At 37.8% G+C, this 16,774-nt stretch overlaps 1 protein-coding gene and 1 long non-coding RNA gene across 3 annotated transcripts; one reads left to right on the forward strand and one right to left on the reverse strand.

The window, feature by feature from the left end:
• The first annotated feature begins 3,767 nt into the window (after window positions 1-3,767).
• LOC127377203 (L-rhamnose-binding lectin SML-like) lies at window positions 3,768-7,962 on the forward strand. 2 transcript variants are annotated; one of them, XM_051424914.1, is made up of 9 exons: window positions 3,768-3,918; window positions 4,132-4,164; window positions 4,307-4,366; window positions 4,593-4,728; window positions 5,301-5,410; window positions 5,699-5,743; window positions 5,843-5,975; window positions 6,093-6,196; window positions 7,521-7,962. In XM_051424914.1, exons 1-9 carry the CDS (start codon window positions 3,894-3,896, stop codon window positions 7,592-7,594), a joined length of 720 nt encoding a protein of 239 aa, XP_051280874.1. In that variant the 5' UTR covers window positions 3,768-3,893; the 3' UTR covers window positions 7,595-7,962. The 2 variants fall into 2 exon arrangements, with proteins under 2 accessions (XP_051280874.1, XP_051280876.1); XM_051424916.1 differs by lacking the exon at window positions 7,521-7,962 and adding an exon at window positions 6,476-6,700 and having other exon boundaries at window positions 3,771-3,918.
• On the reverse strand, window positions 7,301-15,145 carry LOC127377205 (uncharacterized). Its single transcript, XR_007887648.1, has 2 exons — window positions 14,594-15,145; window positions 7,301-7,640 (listed from the first exon to the last, which is right to left on the reverse strand). It is a non-coding gene; the product is annotated as an uncharacterized LOC127377205 (long non-coding RNA).
• Between the last annotated feature and the right edge of the window lie 1,629 nt (window positions 15,146-16,774).

Below are 16,774 nucleotides of genomic sequence, written 5' to 3' on the forward strand. Positions count from 1 at the left end.
GATTTTTGTGATAGCCTGATAACTTTAGATGAGGTCATGTTTGGCATTCATCACCTAAAACTGAATAAATCTCTGAGGGTTGACGGCTTAACCTCTGAATTTTATATTACCTTTGCAGAGCAACTATAGCCCCCTTCCTCCACGGGGCATAGACATATTCAAGCAAGCACTTTCTCCCTCCTACCTTTTTCTCAATTTATTTTTAAATGTGTCTTATTTTAAATTTATCTGAAGCAGTTGTTACACACTTGCAATATCCTGCTGAATGCAGTTCATTTTAATGTAAAGCTCCATCTGACTGGAATATTCCTCCACTTTCTTTGAGATCCATCACCTCTTTCCGTTGTTTCAAGACATTTCCTCATTTGAAAACAACTTGATTATGTTTCTAATTTTTGTTTACTTAATAACCTTCAGTACTTTTGATTTATTATCCAGGTCATTGTTTCTAACCTTTTGTTTTTTTATGGGATGGGAATGTGTGTGGGAAGGGCGAGCAAGCTGTCTGAATCTTTGTATTTGCAGTGAATGCTGCTCTTCCTTTATATCTGCTTTGTTTTGTATTTGTGTCTTCAGGACCCCCTCGAAAATGAGATGCAGCATCTCAAGGGGCTATCTTTTCAATAAATTCAAATCTTAAAATCTTTTTACCCTAATTCCAAAGCCAAAGAAAGATCTGATTTGCATTGATAAACCAATTTGCCTTCTTTTATTACAAAATCCTTGCTCAGATCTTTGGCAAAAGAATAAAAGGTGCCGCTTGAATAGCTGAAAATGAGATCTTTATTAGTCAGCTGGCTGACGATACTTCTCTGTTTCTCAGGTTTCAGTCACTATTGATATTATTAAGATATTTTCTAACACCTCTTGGCTCCATTTAACAGCAGTAAGTGTGAGCTGCTCGCCCTCTGTTTCTAATATTCCTGTGAAAGATTCAGTAACTTACCTTGGAATTACCTTCAAGTTATTAACAAAACAAAGACACTGGATGCTCCTTGAATTTCGACCCCATCATATTTAAGGTACAGAAAAAAAATATATTAAGGTTTCAAAGAGATTTATCCCTTAGAGGAAGAATTTTAATTACCAAAGCAGAGACTTCGTTATGCAGCCTTGTATCTAGATGTTAACAAACCTCTCCATTATTGATAACATACTTTTTAACTTTGTGTGGAGAAACAGAACTCACAATATTAGAAAATCAGTATTAACAAACACCTGTGAACATGATGGCCTGAACTTACTTAATTTTCTACCCTTAACAATACTTTTAAGATAAATTGGATCAGAAACCCAACTTCAGTTTGTTCTTTCAACTAAGAGGCCTTACATTTATTTTACTTTGCAGCTTTAATGTTGAAAAAATCCATTTAAAATTGTCAAACTTTCAAACAAATGATCCTTTCTTGGTCTTTATTTTTTAGGAGCATCATTTTTCTCCTCACAGATATTACTTCTGGAACAATAGAGACTTATTATACTTGGAGAACAGGTTTGGCCATGGACTTTACCAGGTTAATCAGCTCATAGTGGTGTGTTAATGTCATGTCATTGTTAGACGTATTGTATTTCTATACCAACAAAGGAATATGCTTTAGTTTTTGATGCAGTTCCTTCTGGTGTCGTAACGCTTCTTAGAAACTCAGTTATATCTGAACAGACTGTACTGCCACTGCATCCTGTTGGTACTGTTGTTGGTCAACCTGTGATGACTGGAGGAAAATATGGTGTCTACAGTTTAAATATTTTTTTTAAATAAGGTCAAGGAAGTGTCTTCTAAAATAACTCACTGCTTTTATTTCTTTATTATTTTTTGTAAAGATATAAAAAGGACATTGATGTAACCTGCTCATTTTTATGTAATTTATTTTGTGTTGTTCTTTTTGGAAAGATATTTGTGCTTTTATTTGCCATTACATTGTTTCTGATTTGAGCCTTTTATATATATTATGTGCTTTTTATTACCCTTCTACCAAAAGAAATCAGTATTATATCATCAGTTTGATCCTTCCTCTTGCAAAATTCCATATTCCATAAACATTAATAAATAAAACAATTAACATTACTCCCATATTGTAAAAATAAGAAAGCAATCCAAACTTTATGTTTATTAACTTGTACAATTTAACTAATTTGTGATTTACGTCCGTCCCGTGGCATTTTCTGCTCATGTACTGTCTATGTTTATCTGTTTGTAAACAATGTAAAAAAAAACAAAAAAACAATGGCTATCAGAACCAGAACAGATGCCAGAATAGATTCACACTTGTTTGAGGCCCGTTCTATTTGCATATTTTCTACACTTTTATCTTTACATTTATAATTAGCATTTACAGTTAGATTTTAAGGTCCAGATTTAGGAGGATCAATTGGCAGAAATTGAATATAATGTTCATATTCATATCTCTATATGTGAAGGATGCCATGCCATGCTACACATAACATGTTGTCTTACATGAATTTCTGAATGTGATGAAAGCTTTTATTAATTCATTCATCTTTGGGATATCATAACAACAATGATTTCTCACTAAAATAGGTACTGACTGGTGGACTAAATATATACCAAATTAAACGGAACCATTAGATTATATTATACTTTATTCATCCCACAACGGGGAAATTCACTCGTATTTTTTTATTTTATTTTAAGTTCAGAGCTGCTGTAACTGGCCGCCACTCACGCAGCGCCTTTTGCTCAAGCCGAGGCACCATAACGCTGTATTTGAGTTGTTTTGGCCGTTGCCATAGTAACGACCTGTATGAAGGTGAAATGTCATTAAGGAATGTGGTTAGAACAAGGCTCTACACAAACAGTGAAGGGGAGAAAGTTTGATCACTAACTAGTAACTAATACAACTAAATACAGCTTTGTGGTGAGGAACTTTTAAATTTAGATATTTTAAGTGATTAAAACTGATTAAGGAGATCAGTGCCTGCAATCTTAGAAGCAGAAGAGCCAAAGTGTTCCTCACCATTGCCACTTTGGAGGAATCTTTTCAGTCCCAACATGTTTCTTGAGGAATTCCTTCAAGGGAGCCCCAATTCAGTGTGCTAAATTGTATTAATTTTGTACTTATTTTTTATTTTTCCATACCTAGGAATAACTAGGAATAGATTTTTTTTTTTTAACACTGAGACACAGATGAACATACTTCTTCCAGTACAATGTGGTTTATTCTTCGGATTGCACAAAGTACAATACAAATCTGGAATATGAAGGGTTTAATTCAGAAAGCAGTTTCCCCACTTTTTCTTTCGAACCTCACAGTCGCCTTGCCTAAATGCTCTTCCTGAGGGGATGGGATTCCTTGATTCATCAATAATCAAACGTTTCCCTGAATGAGGATGTTCTATGAGAAACTCCCTACCTTTCGCTCACAGTGACACTCTCTTTGTTCAAACAACAACCAGAGTTCATGGACTGATTTAAAGTCAAGGATCATGTGCCATTACAGCTGCTGATGTGTGACACACCTGTTTGCCTGACCTGCAGGACAGGAGGATCCGGACACATAGATACAGCTCCTGGGAAAAAGACTTTCACTGTCTCTTCCCCCGTGACAAAACGTGTTTATCATCAAACTTCCCAGGCTCTGCACAACAAAATGCCCTTGGCTCTCACCATGTTTATGTGTTGCCATAATCAATGATGCTTTCTTTGATTAAGATAAACACGTTTACATTAGGCTGTATGTAAATAACACAATTTCCTTTAACAATTGTCATGTTATTCTCATTATGGAAATTATAGCCAGTTGAATAGAGGCCACTGGACTCAGGTTTGCATAAAAGACACAGACTGCCCTAGATCTGAAATGAATAAATACTGAGTGTGTGTGTATTTCCACCATCAGTCTCACTGGTAACATACCACAGCGTCTTTTAAAATCATGCTTTGCTTCAGCATCACACTCTGTGAGTATACTTATATTAATACAAAGATAAGTGGTTATTACTTAGGAAATATTGGATGTTATTTTGTCAAATATTATTTGTCTTGCTAAACAAGCCAACGCATCCCTTTATATCTCTTCATGGTTTCAGGGCACAGTATAATTCATTTAAAACTTGTTCTGTTTCTGTTCTGTCAGTTTGGATAACACTCTAACAGTGCTGTTTCCTTTTTAGTGCTTGCAGCAACATGTCTACTTGCAAGTGCAGGTAAATATCTGTGTGTATGTGTGTGTGTGTGTGTGTGTGTGTGTGTGTGTGTGTGTGTGTGTGTGTGTGTGTATGGTAAGATGATGCTTGAATATATTTTTAAATAATGTGCTTAAACTAATACCTCAATATCTGTTTTTAGGTGTCCCCACAGAGACAGTTACCACCTGTGAAGGCAACCATGTCCATCGACTGAGCTGTGGTATGACTCTATTTCCCAAAACTTTCTGTCCACAGCGGTGCTTACTTTTATTTGGGTGACAGTAAAGAGCTGATTGGTTGTAAAGGTTTTTGTCATCTGAAGAGAGTTGCTCCTGTAGTTAAATAAATGATGATTGTAAATAAAGATAATCTTTTTGTCCCTCAAAAATGTATTTCTTCTTCAACTCTGTCTTTTTCTCCCTAATGTGCCCCTCTTTATGTAACAGATATTGGAGTGATTAGTGTTGAGACAGCACTGTACGGACGTGCAGACAGTGTGACCTGCAGTGAAGGACAACCTTCATACAAAACTTCTACAACAGACTGCTCTCTGACAGACACTTTGGCTCTGCTCAAGAGAAGGTAGACCCTTTGTAAATTGGGCTTTTTTCTCAGGTAGCTGTGTGACCACATATGTTCAGTTTAGTGCAATGCCGTAGAGACTTAGGTTCCCAGGACGCAGTGATCCCCACCCAAGTGTGCTATAGCCTACCAGGCCAGTGGAAACGGGACATTTGATGCGAGGTGTCAGGGATACTCTTTGGGGCTGAATGTATTAGGTAGCTCATAGTTGAGGGGAATACAAGAGGATTAATCTTACCAGTTTTGAGAAATACATCTTTTATCACTTTCATAAAAATGATGAGATTCTCTTTGAGGATGTCACACATCTCCACTTTTGTTTGGATGTAGCCTTCTCAAGAGTCACAGGAAACAGATGAGAGGCGAACATTAGTCCAAAATAAAGCAAGATAAATTGAACCAGGCTACAAAACAAGTAGTACAAATTTATTATTCTTCAGCTTTGATATGAAAATGGCGACTAACTCATCACGGAGTGAGGAAAGATCTAGTCTCATACATTAACCGAGGCCAGTGTATTTCAGCTTTGTTGTGATTCTGCTTGAATCATGCTCTTTATCTTCTCTCTGTAGGTGTGATGGAAAAAGGCTGTGTGAACTAAGTCCAAATGGTTTCGGAGCATCTGATCCCTGCAGGGGCACCTACAAATATCTGCAGACCAAGTACAACTGCTTCCCAGCAAGTCAGTCACAAGTTTTTCTTTTTTACAGATATTTGTCTTCTGTTTTTCTGCCTGTTTGTCCAATGGTTTTAATGGTTTCACATTGATTGGACATTCTGTGTGTGATTTTCCTCTCACAATTTTAGGGCTGAAATGTTCCTAGTTTACTATTAGTCATTAGATAAAGACAGGGACCTACACTTAAGTTTTATTTTAGTGTGATCTTATTTGCAGATCTTATTTAAATACATCAACTGGGTGTGAGGGGTTAAAAATACATGTTTGATGTGATTAATGTTATTTTCACAGCTCACCAAGTGACATGTGAGCACTCTCTGGCACACCTGCATTGTGGTAAAAAAAAAAAATTTTGTATGTAAAAACAGCATTATTATATTTTCATGACACTTATGCATCAGCACTGCTTTCAACTCCTCATCCTCTTTCTGCTAGATGAAGGGCTGGTTATAAATGTGTACAGTGCTGATTATGGACGCCACGACCAGACCACATGCTCTTACCAACGGTCTCCCTCTAAAATCCGAAACACTGACTGTGCACATCCAACCAGCCACGTTTCTGAAAGGTACAGTCGGCCACTCTTTGTCAACTTGTACCTCAGGCTAACAGTACAGTACAGAAAAAAACACAGATTTTATATGCTCCATGCCTGTATTCACTCTTAGTTACTCTGCCTTCACAGCTGTACTGGGAAAAACAGCTGTATTGTTAAAGCAAGCAACTCAGTGTTTGGAGACCCCTGTGCTGGCACTTACAAGTACCTGGAGGTGGCTTACACATGTGAATGTAAGTAGTTTGAAGGCCACGTTTCAAGAGAAAGGCAATGATGCAGAGATATATACATGTAAATATATATCTTTAAATCTCTTTTATCTCTAAAAATCCTAAAATGTAGGCTCTAATAATCCAAAAGTATTCAGTTTTTAGTGTGGTTACAGTGGTTCTTAAATGCAGAAACTTTGTGTTTATTTGAATTAAGGAGCTGTACAGAAAAAAAAAATACATTTTACACTTAAAAAACTTAAATATTTATCTGAAATAAATTTTGTATCTATTTTTTTGCAGATCCTGTGATCACTACATAAATTTATTAAATAGAATACATCAGCAGCATGTGCCTTGTCAGTTTGTGATAAGGTTTTTATTATATTGCAATTTTTATAATAATTATTCAACAAAAGTAGAATAAGGAAATATGCACAAGAAAAGCTTGATAATTCCTATCAGATCCTGTTTGTTCCAGAATTCTGAGCCCACTACTACAGATAATAAATAGCTTTCTTACTGGAATTGTGTCTTGTAAAACATCTGTGCTTGGTCCTATTCTTGTCTTTATTCACATTTTGCCCCTTGGTACATTAATTAAACATTACAAACAAGGTTTTCATTCTATGCAGATGATACTCAGCTTTACAGCTCCATTAAGCCTGACACCTGTCATCAGCTGGTCAAGGTAGAAGAATGCCTATTAGAAATAAAACAGTGGATGTTATCTAACTTCTTAAATACTGAAAAACTGAAATGCTGTTGTTGTTCCTGGTCCAAAGCAAATTAGAAATAAATTCAGTGATCCCACTACCCCTATCCACCAATGCGAACCTAGTGCTCGTTCTAGGTTGGTGTTGGTGTTCAGAGCTGTCAGATGTCACTACGCCACTACATACGTCTCCAATGGTAGCTATTGTTACAAAGGTTACGTTAGCTGGCCAGCGAGCTAGCTCTTGGTCAACTCACATTATCAAAGCAAGCATACTACTAATGAGAAATTAGTAGCTATGCTTGCCTGGTAGAAAAAAGGGGCATAGGCCTTTGCACACCAAGGCCACATTTTTTGGATGAATTTGTCTTCTGATTAAAATCGTTACGCATAGACACCTTGCACAGGTCCAATGTGTCTTATTATTTTATTCGTTATGAAATACACAATACGAGACGTAGTCATCAATGCAAATTATTTTGTGGTCCTCTCACTTGAACATAGAAAAAGGGAATACTGGATCCAAGGTGTCAAGATGAAGGAGACTCTCACCTGCTGATAAAGGAGCTTTCTGCTCACTGTTGTCACTCTGTCTTCCACTACCTTCTCTCATTTCCTCCCGTTTCTCTCCAGTGGAGGTTCCTCTGCTGGCTGTCGCTACTGTCTGGCTGCATCTTGCATTTTGCACCGCAGCTACAAGAGGCTGAGCTGTCCCCCCTCTCCTCCTGCTGTCTGTGTGCTGTCCTCATCTGACTCGTGCGAAAAAAACAACAGAAAATCAAACATGTTCTGAAACCTTTATTGATAGATAAAAGTTTTTGAGTTGTTGTGTAAAAACAATGTGAGCCTCTAGTTACTTTGAAACATTCAACAATTGGATGAAAAATACAGACTTGGCGTGAGAAGGGCTTAACACTGAACTTAGCTATAACTTAGCTTAGCCGTAATATTTAGAGAAAAAAACTGAAGTAAAGGCGGAAATTTAAGGGGGCATTATTTTTCAAGCAAGTCAATCACAGTTGGGGGTCTGAGAGAAAGTCAGTCTATATAATGACATTAAATGCTGTGCAAAATCCATCGTCTTTGCAGTCATTCATTCCTAATAATAACATTTTACACTAATTTTAGAATGTTTTACACTACAACAGACCGCAAACTTGAAAACCTACACTCTATGTGCAACCACAGCCACACAGGCAGGAACACTCAACTAATACACCATGAGAACTACAAGGAGAAGAAGAGAGAGAGAGGGAGTGAATGGATGCAGGCGATAACCGGGTTATCATAGTTTATAATAATGCAGGACAGTGAGGAGATTGCCATTACAGACAGGAGATGAGCATATACGTGGATCTACTAATGCACATTCAACCTGTGGAGGACTTAAAATGAGGTTCATATGAAACTGCTGTCACCGTTAACAGAGACTCCAGTCTCACCAATAAACCTAAGAATTATACAGAGTTGCTGTCCATTGTGCAGCACTGCTTGGCCTCTTGCACTCTGTGCGTTGCCATGCACTGACTGAATGCTGTGTTGATGTCTATGTGCGTGCGACCAATCGTGTGTGATGACAGACCGAGAGCGTACTGTCTCTTGCCTGCTAGTATATCAGGTTAAAAGATGGACTACACTTTTTCACAGAAGACATTTTGACATGCAACAGGAGGGTAAACACAGGTGTTACCGATTATATTAAGGTTCCTTTAAATTTAGTGTAGCAGAGACTTTCTAGTCAGCCAACATGCACATTAGCAGCACAATGACTTGAATTTGACCTGAATGGAACAGAACATATATAATGGCACATATAATCCAGGGTGCCCGGAGGATGAAACCTAATGACTTAAGCGATCGCTGACCTTTCCTCTAATGCTACATTTGTCCAATATGACAATATTGTTATGTCAATTGGTGAACTCAATGGCCAATCAATGGTACAAATAAAATTCATACCATTTTTTTTGTTTTACTCATCATTACAGTAAAATATATTTCGCTGTAGTGAGTGTAGTTTGGGCTATCAATATTTTGTATTCTTTTCTTCCTTCCTTTCCTTCTCATTGTGATCTGTGATTTTCGGTCTGAAATTTTATTTTTCAGTCTGTTTTCTGCAATAGTTTTGTTTCTTTCCCAAGTAGAAAAATCCCTATTGATTATATTATTATTGGCCAACAAACTTTACAGTGGAGCCAACCAGGACTTCACTCCCACGTCTGGCCCAATCAGGTTATGCCTGGTCCATCAGACTTTTTTTTTTTTACAAACCATTGCATAACAAGTGACAACTGCTCTTGCCTAGCCTCCAGACATGCAGGCAACAACAGATCATTGTTGACTGCAACTTTAGGTCCAGTTGTCTCCAGTCATCTAAAAAATATTCTGATTTCTGTTTTCCCTACTCCCACTGAGCCCCCCATTTTCCAAAACAAGTACTCTGGATGACTCTCCTCTCTGTGCAGTGTACTTCAGCTTAAATCATAAATGTGCTTTATTTTGTTCCTTTTAGCTCAGAAGGGCACCACAGTCTATTGCATTTTAAAGAACATGTCATTTGTTTAAACACTGCTTGCCAGCCTGCTTTGGATATAAAAAAAAGTCCTTTTTCTTTGTCAATGATGATATTCACTCAATAAAAAGCTAAGTAAACAGTCTGATTGTGGTAAGATTGCATTTTAGTTGTTTTGATTTGCACTGGTTTCAATGCAACATAGATCATCAGATCTATGCCATCTGAGAGAGCGCCTCCATCCTATGGAGTTCATCAAGGGTCAGTCCTAGGACCTGTCTTATTCTCCCTTTACATCCTCCCTTTGGCTGCATATTTTATCATTGCTATGATGTCCAGCTTTATGCATTTGTAATTTTTGTAATTTCTTATTATTTAGGGTGTTTAGTGCATCTCATTGTTTTCTGTGGTTACTGTAAACACAGCAAAGCAAAGTTGGGATTTTACATCAGCACTCCCAGTTTAACTTTGACAGACATCTTATGCCAAGAATCTCACTAAACTCAAACAGTTATCATCATGAATAGTACATATGTACTACTTTAAGGATACCACCTTCGTCTCTCTGTTTAGGAAACTCAAAGCCGTTGGTATGGTCTTAGTTAAATGTTGGCAAAGACGACAAGTTTGCTTATGCCATATTAAAACTAAAATGCCAATCTTTTACTAAACATAGTGTCTATGTAGCCTAAACCCAACCACAAACTGGATGCAGGATGATAATTATATTATATAAAAAGATCATCTAAACACATCAGCAAAATCATTTAGTATGATATAAGCATAATTTGTAGGAGACAGGCTCTGATTACACATAGAAACTGGTCTTAAAAGTGGCCAGATATAATAGCTACTGATACACATTTAAGCTTTGTCAGTTATAACACTTACAATAAAGTATTCAATGTGTTTAATTGTATTAATGTTGTTCTTCTTCAGTTTCCCTGTGTGTGTGTCTGTATGCTTTCCCTGGTTAACTAAAGACTTCAAATTGGCCTTTTCAGCCTGTGCTTTGATGTCTGCCGTCCCTCCTGGGGTCATGTTATTCTCTTTCTTGAAATTATAGCCAGTTGCATAGAAGCCACTGGAGTCAGGTTTGCACAATAGACACAGACTGCCCTAGATCTGAAATGATTAAATACTGAGTGTGTGTATGTTTCCACCGTCAGTGGTATGTCACTGGTAACATACCACAGTGTCTTTTAAAACCATGCTTTGCTTCAGCATCACACTCTGTGAGTATACTTATATTAATAAACAAGCCAACACATCCCTTTATATCTCTTCATGGTTTCAGGGCACAGTATAATTCATTTAAAACTTGTTCTGTGTTCTGTTTTTGAGTTTGGATAACACTCTAACAGTGCTGTTTCTTTTTTAGTGCTTGCAGCAACATGTCTGCTTGCAAGTGCAGGTAAATATCTGTGTGTGTGTGTGTGTGTGTGTGTGTGTGTGTGTGTGTGTGTGTGTGTGTGTGTGTGTGTGTGTGTGTGTGTGTGTGTGTGTGTGTGTGTGTGTGTGTGTGTGTGTGTGTGTGTGTGTGTGTGTGTATGGTAAGATGATGCTTGAATACATTTTTAAATAATGTGCTTAAACTAATACCTCAATATCTGTTTTTAGGTGTCCCCACAGAGACAGTTACCACCTGTGAAGGCAACCATGTCCATCGACTGAGCTGTGGTATGACTCTATTTCCCAAAACTTTCTGTCCACAGCAGTGCTTACTTTTATTTGGGCGACAGTAAAGAGCTGATTGGTTGTAAATGTTTTTGTCATCTGACTCAACCAGGAAGAGAAAACCAAAAACTAATTTTTTATGGAATACAAATGTAGTCAGTATGTTTACAGAATCAGTTGATCAGATAGCTTTTTTTTTTGAACAATAGGTAGTGATTGACAAAAACAGCAATACTTGAGAAAGGGTTACTTTGATGAAATCCATTAGAGTTGCTCCTGTAGTTAAATAAATGATGATTGTAAATAAAGATAATCTTTTTGTCCCTCAAAAATGTATTTCTTCTTCAACTCTGTCTTTTTCTCCCTAATGTGCCCCTCTTTATGTAACAGATATTGGAGTGATTAGTGTTGAGACAGCACTGTACGGACATGCAGACAGTGTGACCTGCAGTGAAGGACAACCTTCATACAAAACTTCTACAACAGACTGCTCTCTGACAGACACTTTGGCTCTGCTCAAGAGAAGGTAGACCCTTTGTAAATTGGGCTTTTTTCTCAGGTAGCTGTGTGACCACATATGTTCAGTTTAGTGCAATGCTGTAGAGACATAGGTTCCCAGGATGCAGTGATCCCCACCCAAGTGTGCTATAGCCTACCAGGCCAGTGGAAACGGGACATTTGATGCGAGGTGTCAGGGAGACTCTTTGGGGCTGAATGTATTAGGTAGCTCATAGTTGAGGGGAGTACAAGAGGATTAATCTTACCAGTTTTGAGAAATACATCTTTTATCACTTTCATAAAAATGATGAGATTCTCTTTGAGGATGTCACACATCTCCACTTTTTTTTGGATGTAGCCTTCTCAAGAGTCACAGGGAACAGATGAGAGGCGAACATTAGTAAAAAATAAAGCAAGATAAATTGAACCAGGCTACAAAACAAGTAGTACAAATTTATTATTCAACCAGCCACGTTTCTGAAAGGTACAGTCAGCCACTCTTTGTCAACTTGTACCTCAGACTAACTGCAGTACAGTAGTAGCTGCAAATTTGTGATGCCATCCACTTTCGCCTGTGTTGAAAAAAACACAGATTTTATATGCTCCATGCCTGTATTCACTCTTAGTTACTCTGCCTTCACAGCTGTAATGGGGAAAACAGCTGTATTGTTAAAGCAAGCAACTCAGTGTTTGGAGACCCCTGTGCTGGCACTTACAAGTACCTGGAGGTGGCTTACACATGTGAATGTAAGTAGCTTGAAGGCCACGTTTCAAGGGAAGAGCAATGATGCAGAGATATATACATGTAAATATCTATCTTTAAATCTCTAAAAATCCTCTAAATCCTCTAAAAATGTAAGCTCTAATAATCCAAAAGTATTCAGTTTTTAGTGTGGTTACAGTGGTTCTTAAATGCAGAAACTTTGTGTTTATTTTGATTTATACAAACACAGCTGAGTGGTCACAACTACTGTAAGTCTTTGGTACAGCTGTGAATATCTTCAAAGGGGGGATCCAAGCTGGCTAATGCCATTTGAACAAAATTGTAGAGGAACAGTGAGTTTATCTCAGGCATTGCTTCTATTTAGCATGTGCAAGATCTAAGCACAGTCAGTTGTAGTGAGACTGTAAAACATTATCTACAAGTGAGAAGGTATCTCTAATTTGAACACCAAAAAAAAAAAAAAAAACTCTATCTACATCAATGTAGTCTTTGGTAAACTTCAAAATAGACAGATTTAAGATGGAAAAGTCGGTTAGACAGCAGGCTGTAAAATGTAGACGGTACACATCTACTTGACATATCTGAGATAAAGTAGTCTTTGAAATTTGAGATAAATTGAGCACTGGATTTAGTTTATCTCATAAGAACTTCACTCTGCTCTGAGATCAAGTGATTGTGCTGTGTACAGATGTTTAGAGTTGGCACATGTAGACGGCCTACAATTGTAACCATGTTTATGATGAAGTTAAAAAGTGCACAGGAAGTGATGGGATAATAGGTTTTAGTTCAAATTTCTGCAGAATGTCTTCAGTTCTGGCACCCATCTTTGGGCCGACACCCTGTCATTACATTACAACAACCCTGTCAAAATTTAAGGAGGAAATTCATGGCCTGTAGCCACTGTCAGAGTGGGTTGCCTTGTTAAACTCAGTCCAGCAGTCAAAACAGCAGGGGGTCTTTGACATTGACATTAAAGACTTCACAGGAATTGTCTAAACAAACATGGCACTTGAGATGTTAATGGTGGCGTTTAAAGAACAGTAATAGTCTGGAGCTCCTTCTCCTCCACCTGTGGCAGTCCTCTGGATAGGCTAATCTACTGTCTGCCATGTGTTCTTGTGATGGTAGCGTCTCCAGCTGGGGGCACATCCAGGGTACAGGGCAAACTACACCATTTACATTATTAGATTCACTGTTTTCTCTCCACCGCAACAACAATATCGACAAACATTATCATAATTACTAAGTATATCAGTCCCTCTTCAAAATCAGAGGTGAGGTTTCCATTTTGCATTAAAAAAACTTCTCAAATTCGGCTAAAAATGGCACCAAATCTGGTGTTGGAGTCCTAGCATACTACATCTTTTTCACCAGAAGGAAATTGTTGAAGCTTCTTCTGCGGTTGGCTGCAATGTCCAAACAGCCAGTTAAATTTTAAAAGTCCTCTTCCAGAGTCATTTAAGCAGTGTTGTATTAAATGACAAGTATTGTTTGGTTTTAAAGAGATAAATGTAGATTGACTGGAGTTTCTTAAAACAAGGTTTAGTTGAGGCCAAATACATTCAGACCATAGATAACCCTAAGGAATATTAGTTTGAACTGCATTCATATTGATTTTATCATACACCTTTTGATAATGATTTTAGACCAAACATGCATCATTGTAGGGGTGTGCAATCTGTCCCAAAAATACTATTACAATCTATTTAGTCGCAATCAGGATTTGCCATCTTTATTCTCAATTTTGAAATTCCCTTTAGACTATTAGGCAGACTTGAAACAGCCTGTGAATTTCTCCATTTGCATTAGATAGTGCACAGTTTTCAAAATGGTGTTTAAAACAGAGTTAAGTTTATTTTACAGTCAAAAGATAACACAATCATAAAATAACACCTTTCAAGTACTTTGACATATGTAAAGAGAATCTAAAATTACAATAATTAAGTAGCTTGAGCCCCAGGCCTAGCCATTCTCAAACCACCGCCCAGGTACTTGACCACCCATGTCTTAAAAAGTTCCAGCCCCCTGTATTTTAGTCTCTGCCAAAGTTTTGGTACACAGTCACCAAAACCAAATCCAAAGGTCCAGATCCTGCCTGGTCTACCTAGTCTGCTCTACAGTGTCACACTGATTCATCTGTTACCATGAATGCTAGTTTTAGCCAATATTGTAAACTCAAAGGCTTCCTTGTAAGCTCTGAGTCGGTATTTCTTCCCTTAATTTGGATACAGGCCAACACTCACAGAAGAGCTTAGAGTCTGCACTAAGATGTTTCTGAAGATATCCAGTACTCACCCAGCTAAGAAAATTGTGGACTCATAATCACGCCATCTTTCCTGACATGGTGACCTCATCCCTGGAGAAGGGGAGGTTTGAGGAGGAGGAAGAAGATAGGACAGAAGGGGGGAGGGAAACAGAAGATATGCTGGTTAGAAATGTTCCTTTTGTATAATTCAAGTTCTCATAAGACATGTGTAAGAAATTCATATTGTAAATTAGTGATGGAAACTCAAAAACACAACCGTAATGAAAGAAAAAAGGTGATTACGCGACTAAACATAGGAAGTTTCAAGGTAGACGTGGGGCCTCCTGAAACTTTAACCCACGCCTCCTCGTATCCCTTGCCTTACAGAAACAAAAATGATCATGCACTCTGGGGGTCTGCATCATCTCATAAATTCTGATATTTCCACTTTTACTACCTGGAAGTTGCCTTAGAACTGCAGTGGATGTAATAAATAAGGGGAAAAACAGAACAGTTTATGAGTGGATTTATCAAGCAACTCTATTTATCAAGCAACAGAAACAAAACAAAAGTTGTCCAGACTGAAATATCTCTATAGGAATGATGACACCAACGTCTGTACAGACCTTAATGACCACTGGATGACGCATCCTGACTTCGGTGATCTCTCGATTTTTCCTCTAGTGCCACCATGAGGTTTGATGACATTTGTGGTTTTGAGTGAAATGCATCATCAGCTATTTTATAGATTTCCATACAATCTCCATCATGAAACCAGCCCAGGTGTTGACTTAATACCCTGAAAAGGAAAGGATATAGCTACAAACCAGCTGTGGTTATGTGTATGGCACTGACTCTGTATGCGTTTTACAAAACAATGGAACTTTTTTGCAGAAACTTTAAACTTTCCACTTTGTTCCCTACAGCATACACCATACTAGTGAATAAGCTTACAGTGAAAGGAATGGGCACAAAGATAAAAGGGTGAGAAGAGAGGAGTTCATTAAACATGAAGACACACATATGGTGGAATGTGAGACATTTTAAAAGTGAATAATATATGAAAGAAGGGCTGGAAAGACTAGAAGAGCAAGCCAGCAGAGACTCCTCTGAGATGTTGCAATAACATGTGGGGAATGGACAATTATTTAAAGCAATTACAAGACACTTCCTGATGTTAAACCACAGTGAGAAAGAGGGAAGAGAGAAGAAAGAAAGAAAGACAGGGGGTAAGACCAGACAGCACCAAAAGATTTTCAGAGTAACATTTTGAGAAGGGTTGGAGAGGAGCTTAGAAAGAAAAAGTTGGCTTAAAAATGCTCAGCAGCTGCAGAGACTTTGCAGCTGTGACCTAGCACGGGATATTATTGTCCATGTAAACAATGTAACCAAGCACTGGAAAAGATTGACGCAATTTTCATTGTGATCATCCGGTGTCATTTGCTTTTAATGGCAAATTACCACTTAAAACCAGTCTTTATAACCATAAGAATGTTTGTTTATTTACAAACAAAGCCACAGGAGGCAGTTAACTTGCACAACCATCAGATAATGGCTTTAAATTGGGATTTCTGGCTTCATCATCATTCATCCCAGCATCATAGTAGCAGAAGTGGTTTAAAGATGGTGACCACAGGGAAGTGATTACTGTCTTGTGAGGGGGCAAAAAAGATGAAGAATAACTGCATTTTAATGTAACATCTTTCTACATAACATTGATATGACTAGGATTACATCATTAACATGATGCAACGTTGTTTTCCTCTCCTCTGCTTTGTGGCCTGAATTTGATTGTCTCACTGCGGTACAAACTTTGCAATTTCTGTTGTCACAAGCTTTAAGTTCAAGTTCAACACAAACCTAATATTGTCAGTTCCTCCATGGGTAATGAGGAACGCACTCAGGTTGAAAAATTGCTGTCAGCAGTATATCAGATGACCTTTTCACCTCTACACCTTTACATGACGTCGCCATCCAGTAAACATCTCCATATCTGGATGAGTGTATTCTTAGGGCTAAGGGGGAGAAAGAAAGGCAGAAAGAAAGACCTCAAAATGAGGATAACTACAATAGGAAGATTCATTGTATGCAGACTGATAGACAAGCATTAATACCATACCAGGTCTGTAAGTGAAAACACATGCTGAACCTCTCTTACTGTTTGTGAAACATGTTAACCTCACAAAAGGTGAATGCCTGCTTCAATCAGGAAACCTGCATGTGCATCCCTT

The sequence above is a fragment of the Dicentrarchus labrax genome, unplaced genomic scaffold, assembly GCF_905237075.1.
Source record: "Dicentrarchus labrax unplaced genomic scaffold, dlabrax2021, whole genome shotgun sequence".
Classification (NCBI taxonomy): domain Eukaryota; kingdom Metazoa; phylum Chordata; class Actinopteri; family Moronidae; genus Dicentrarchus; species Dicentrarchus labrax.

Bases quoted from the DNA above. Each gene is read 5' to 3' on its own strand.
- LOC127377203 (XM_051424914.1), top strand. From the start codon at position 3,894: ATGCTTTGCTTCAGCATCACACTCT. The intron at 4,367-4,592 runs GTATGACTCTAT...TTTATGTAACAG, and splicing joins TGTCCATCGACTGAGCTGTG to ATATTGGAGTGATTAGTGTT. The intron at 5,744-5,842 runs GTAAAAAAAAAA...TCTTTCTGCTAG, and splicing joins TCTGGCACACCTGCATTGTG to ATGAAGGGCTGGTTATAAAT.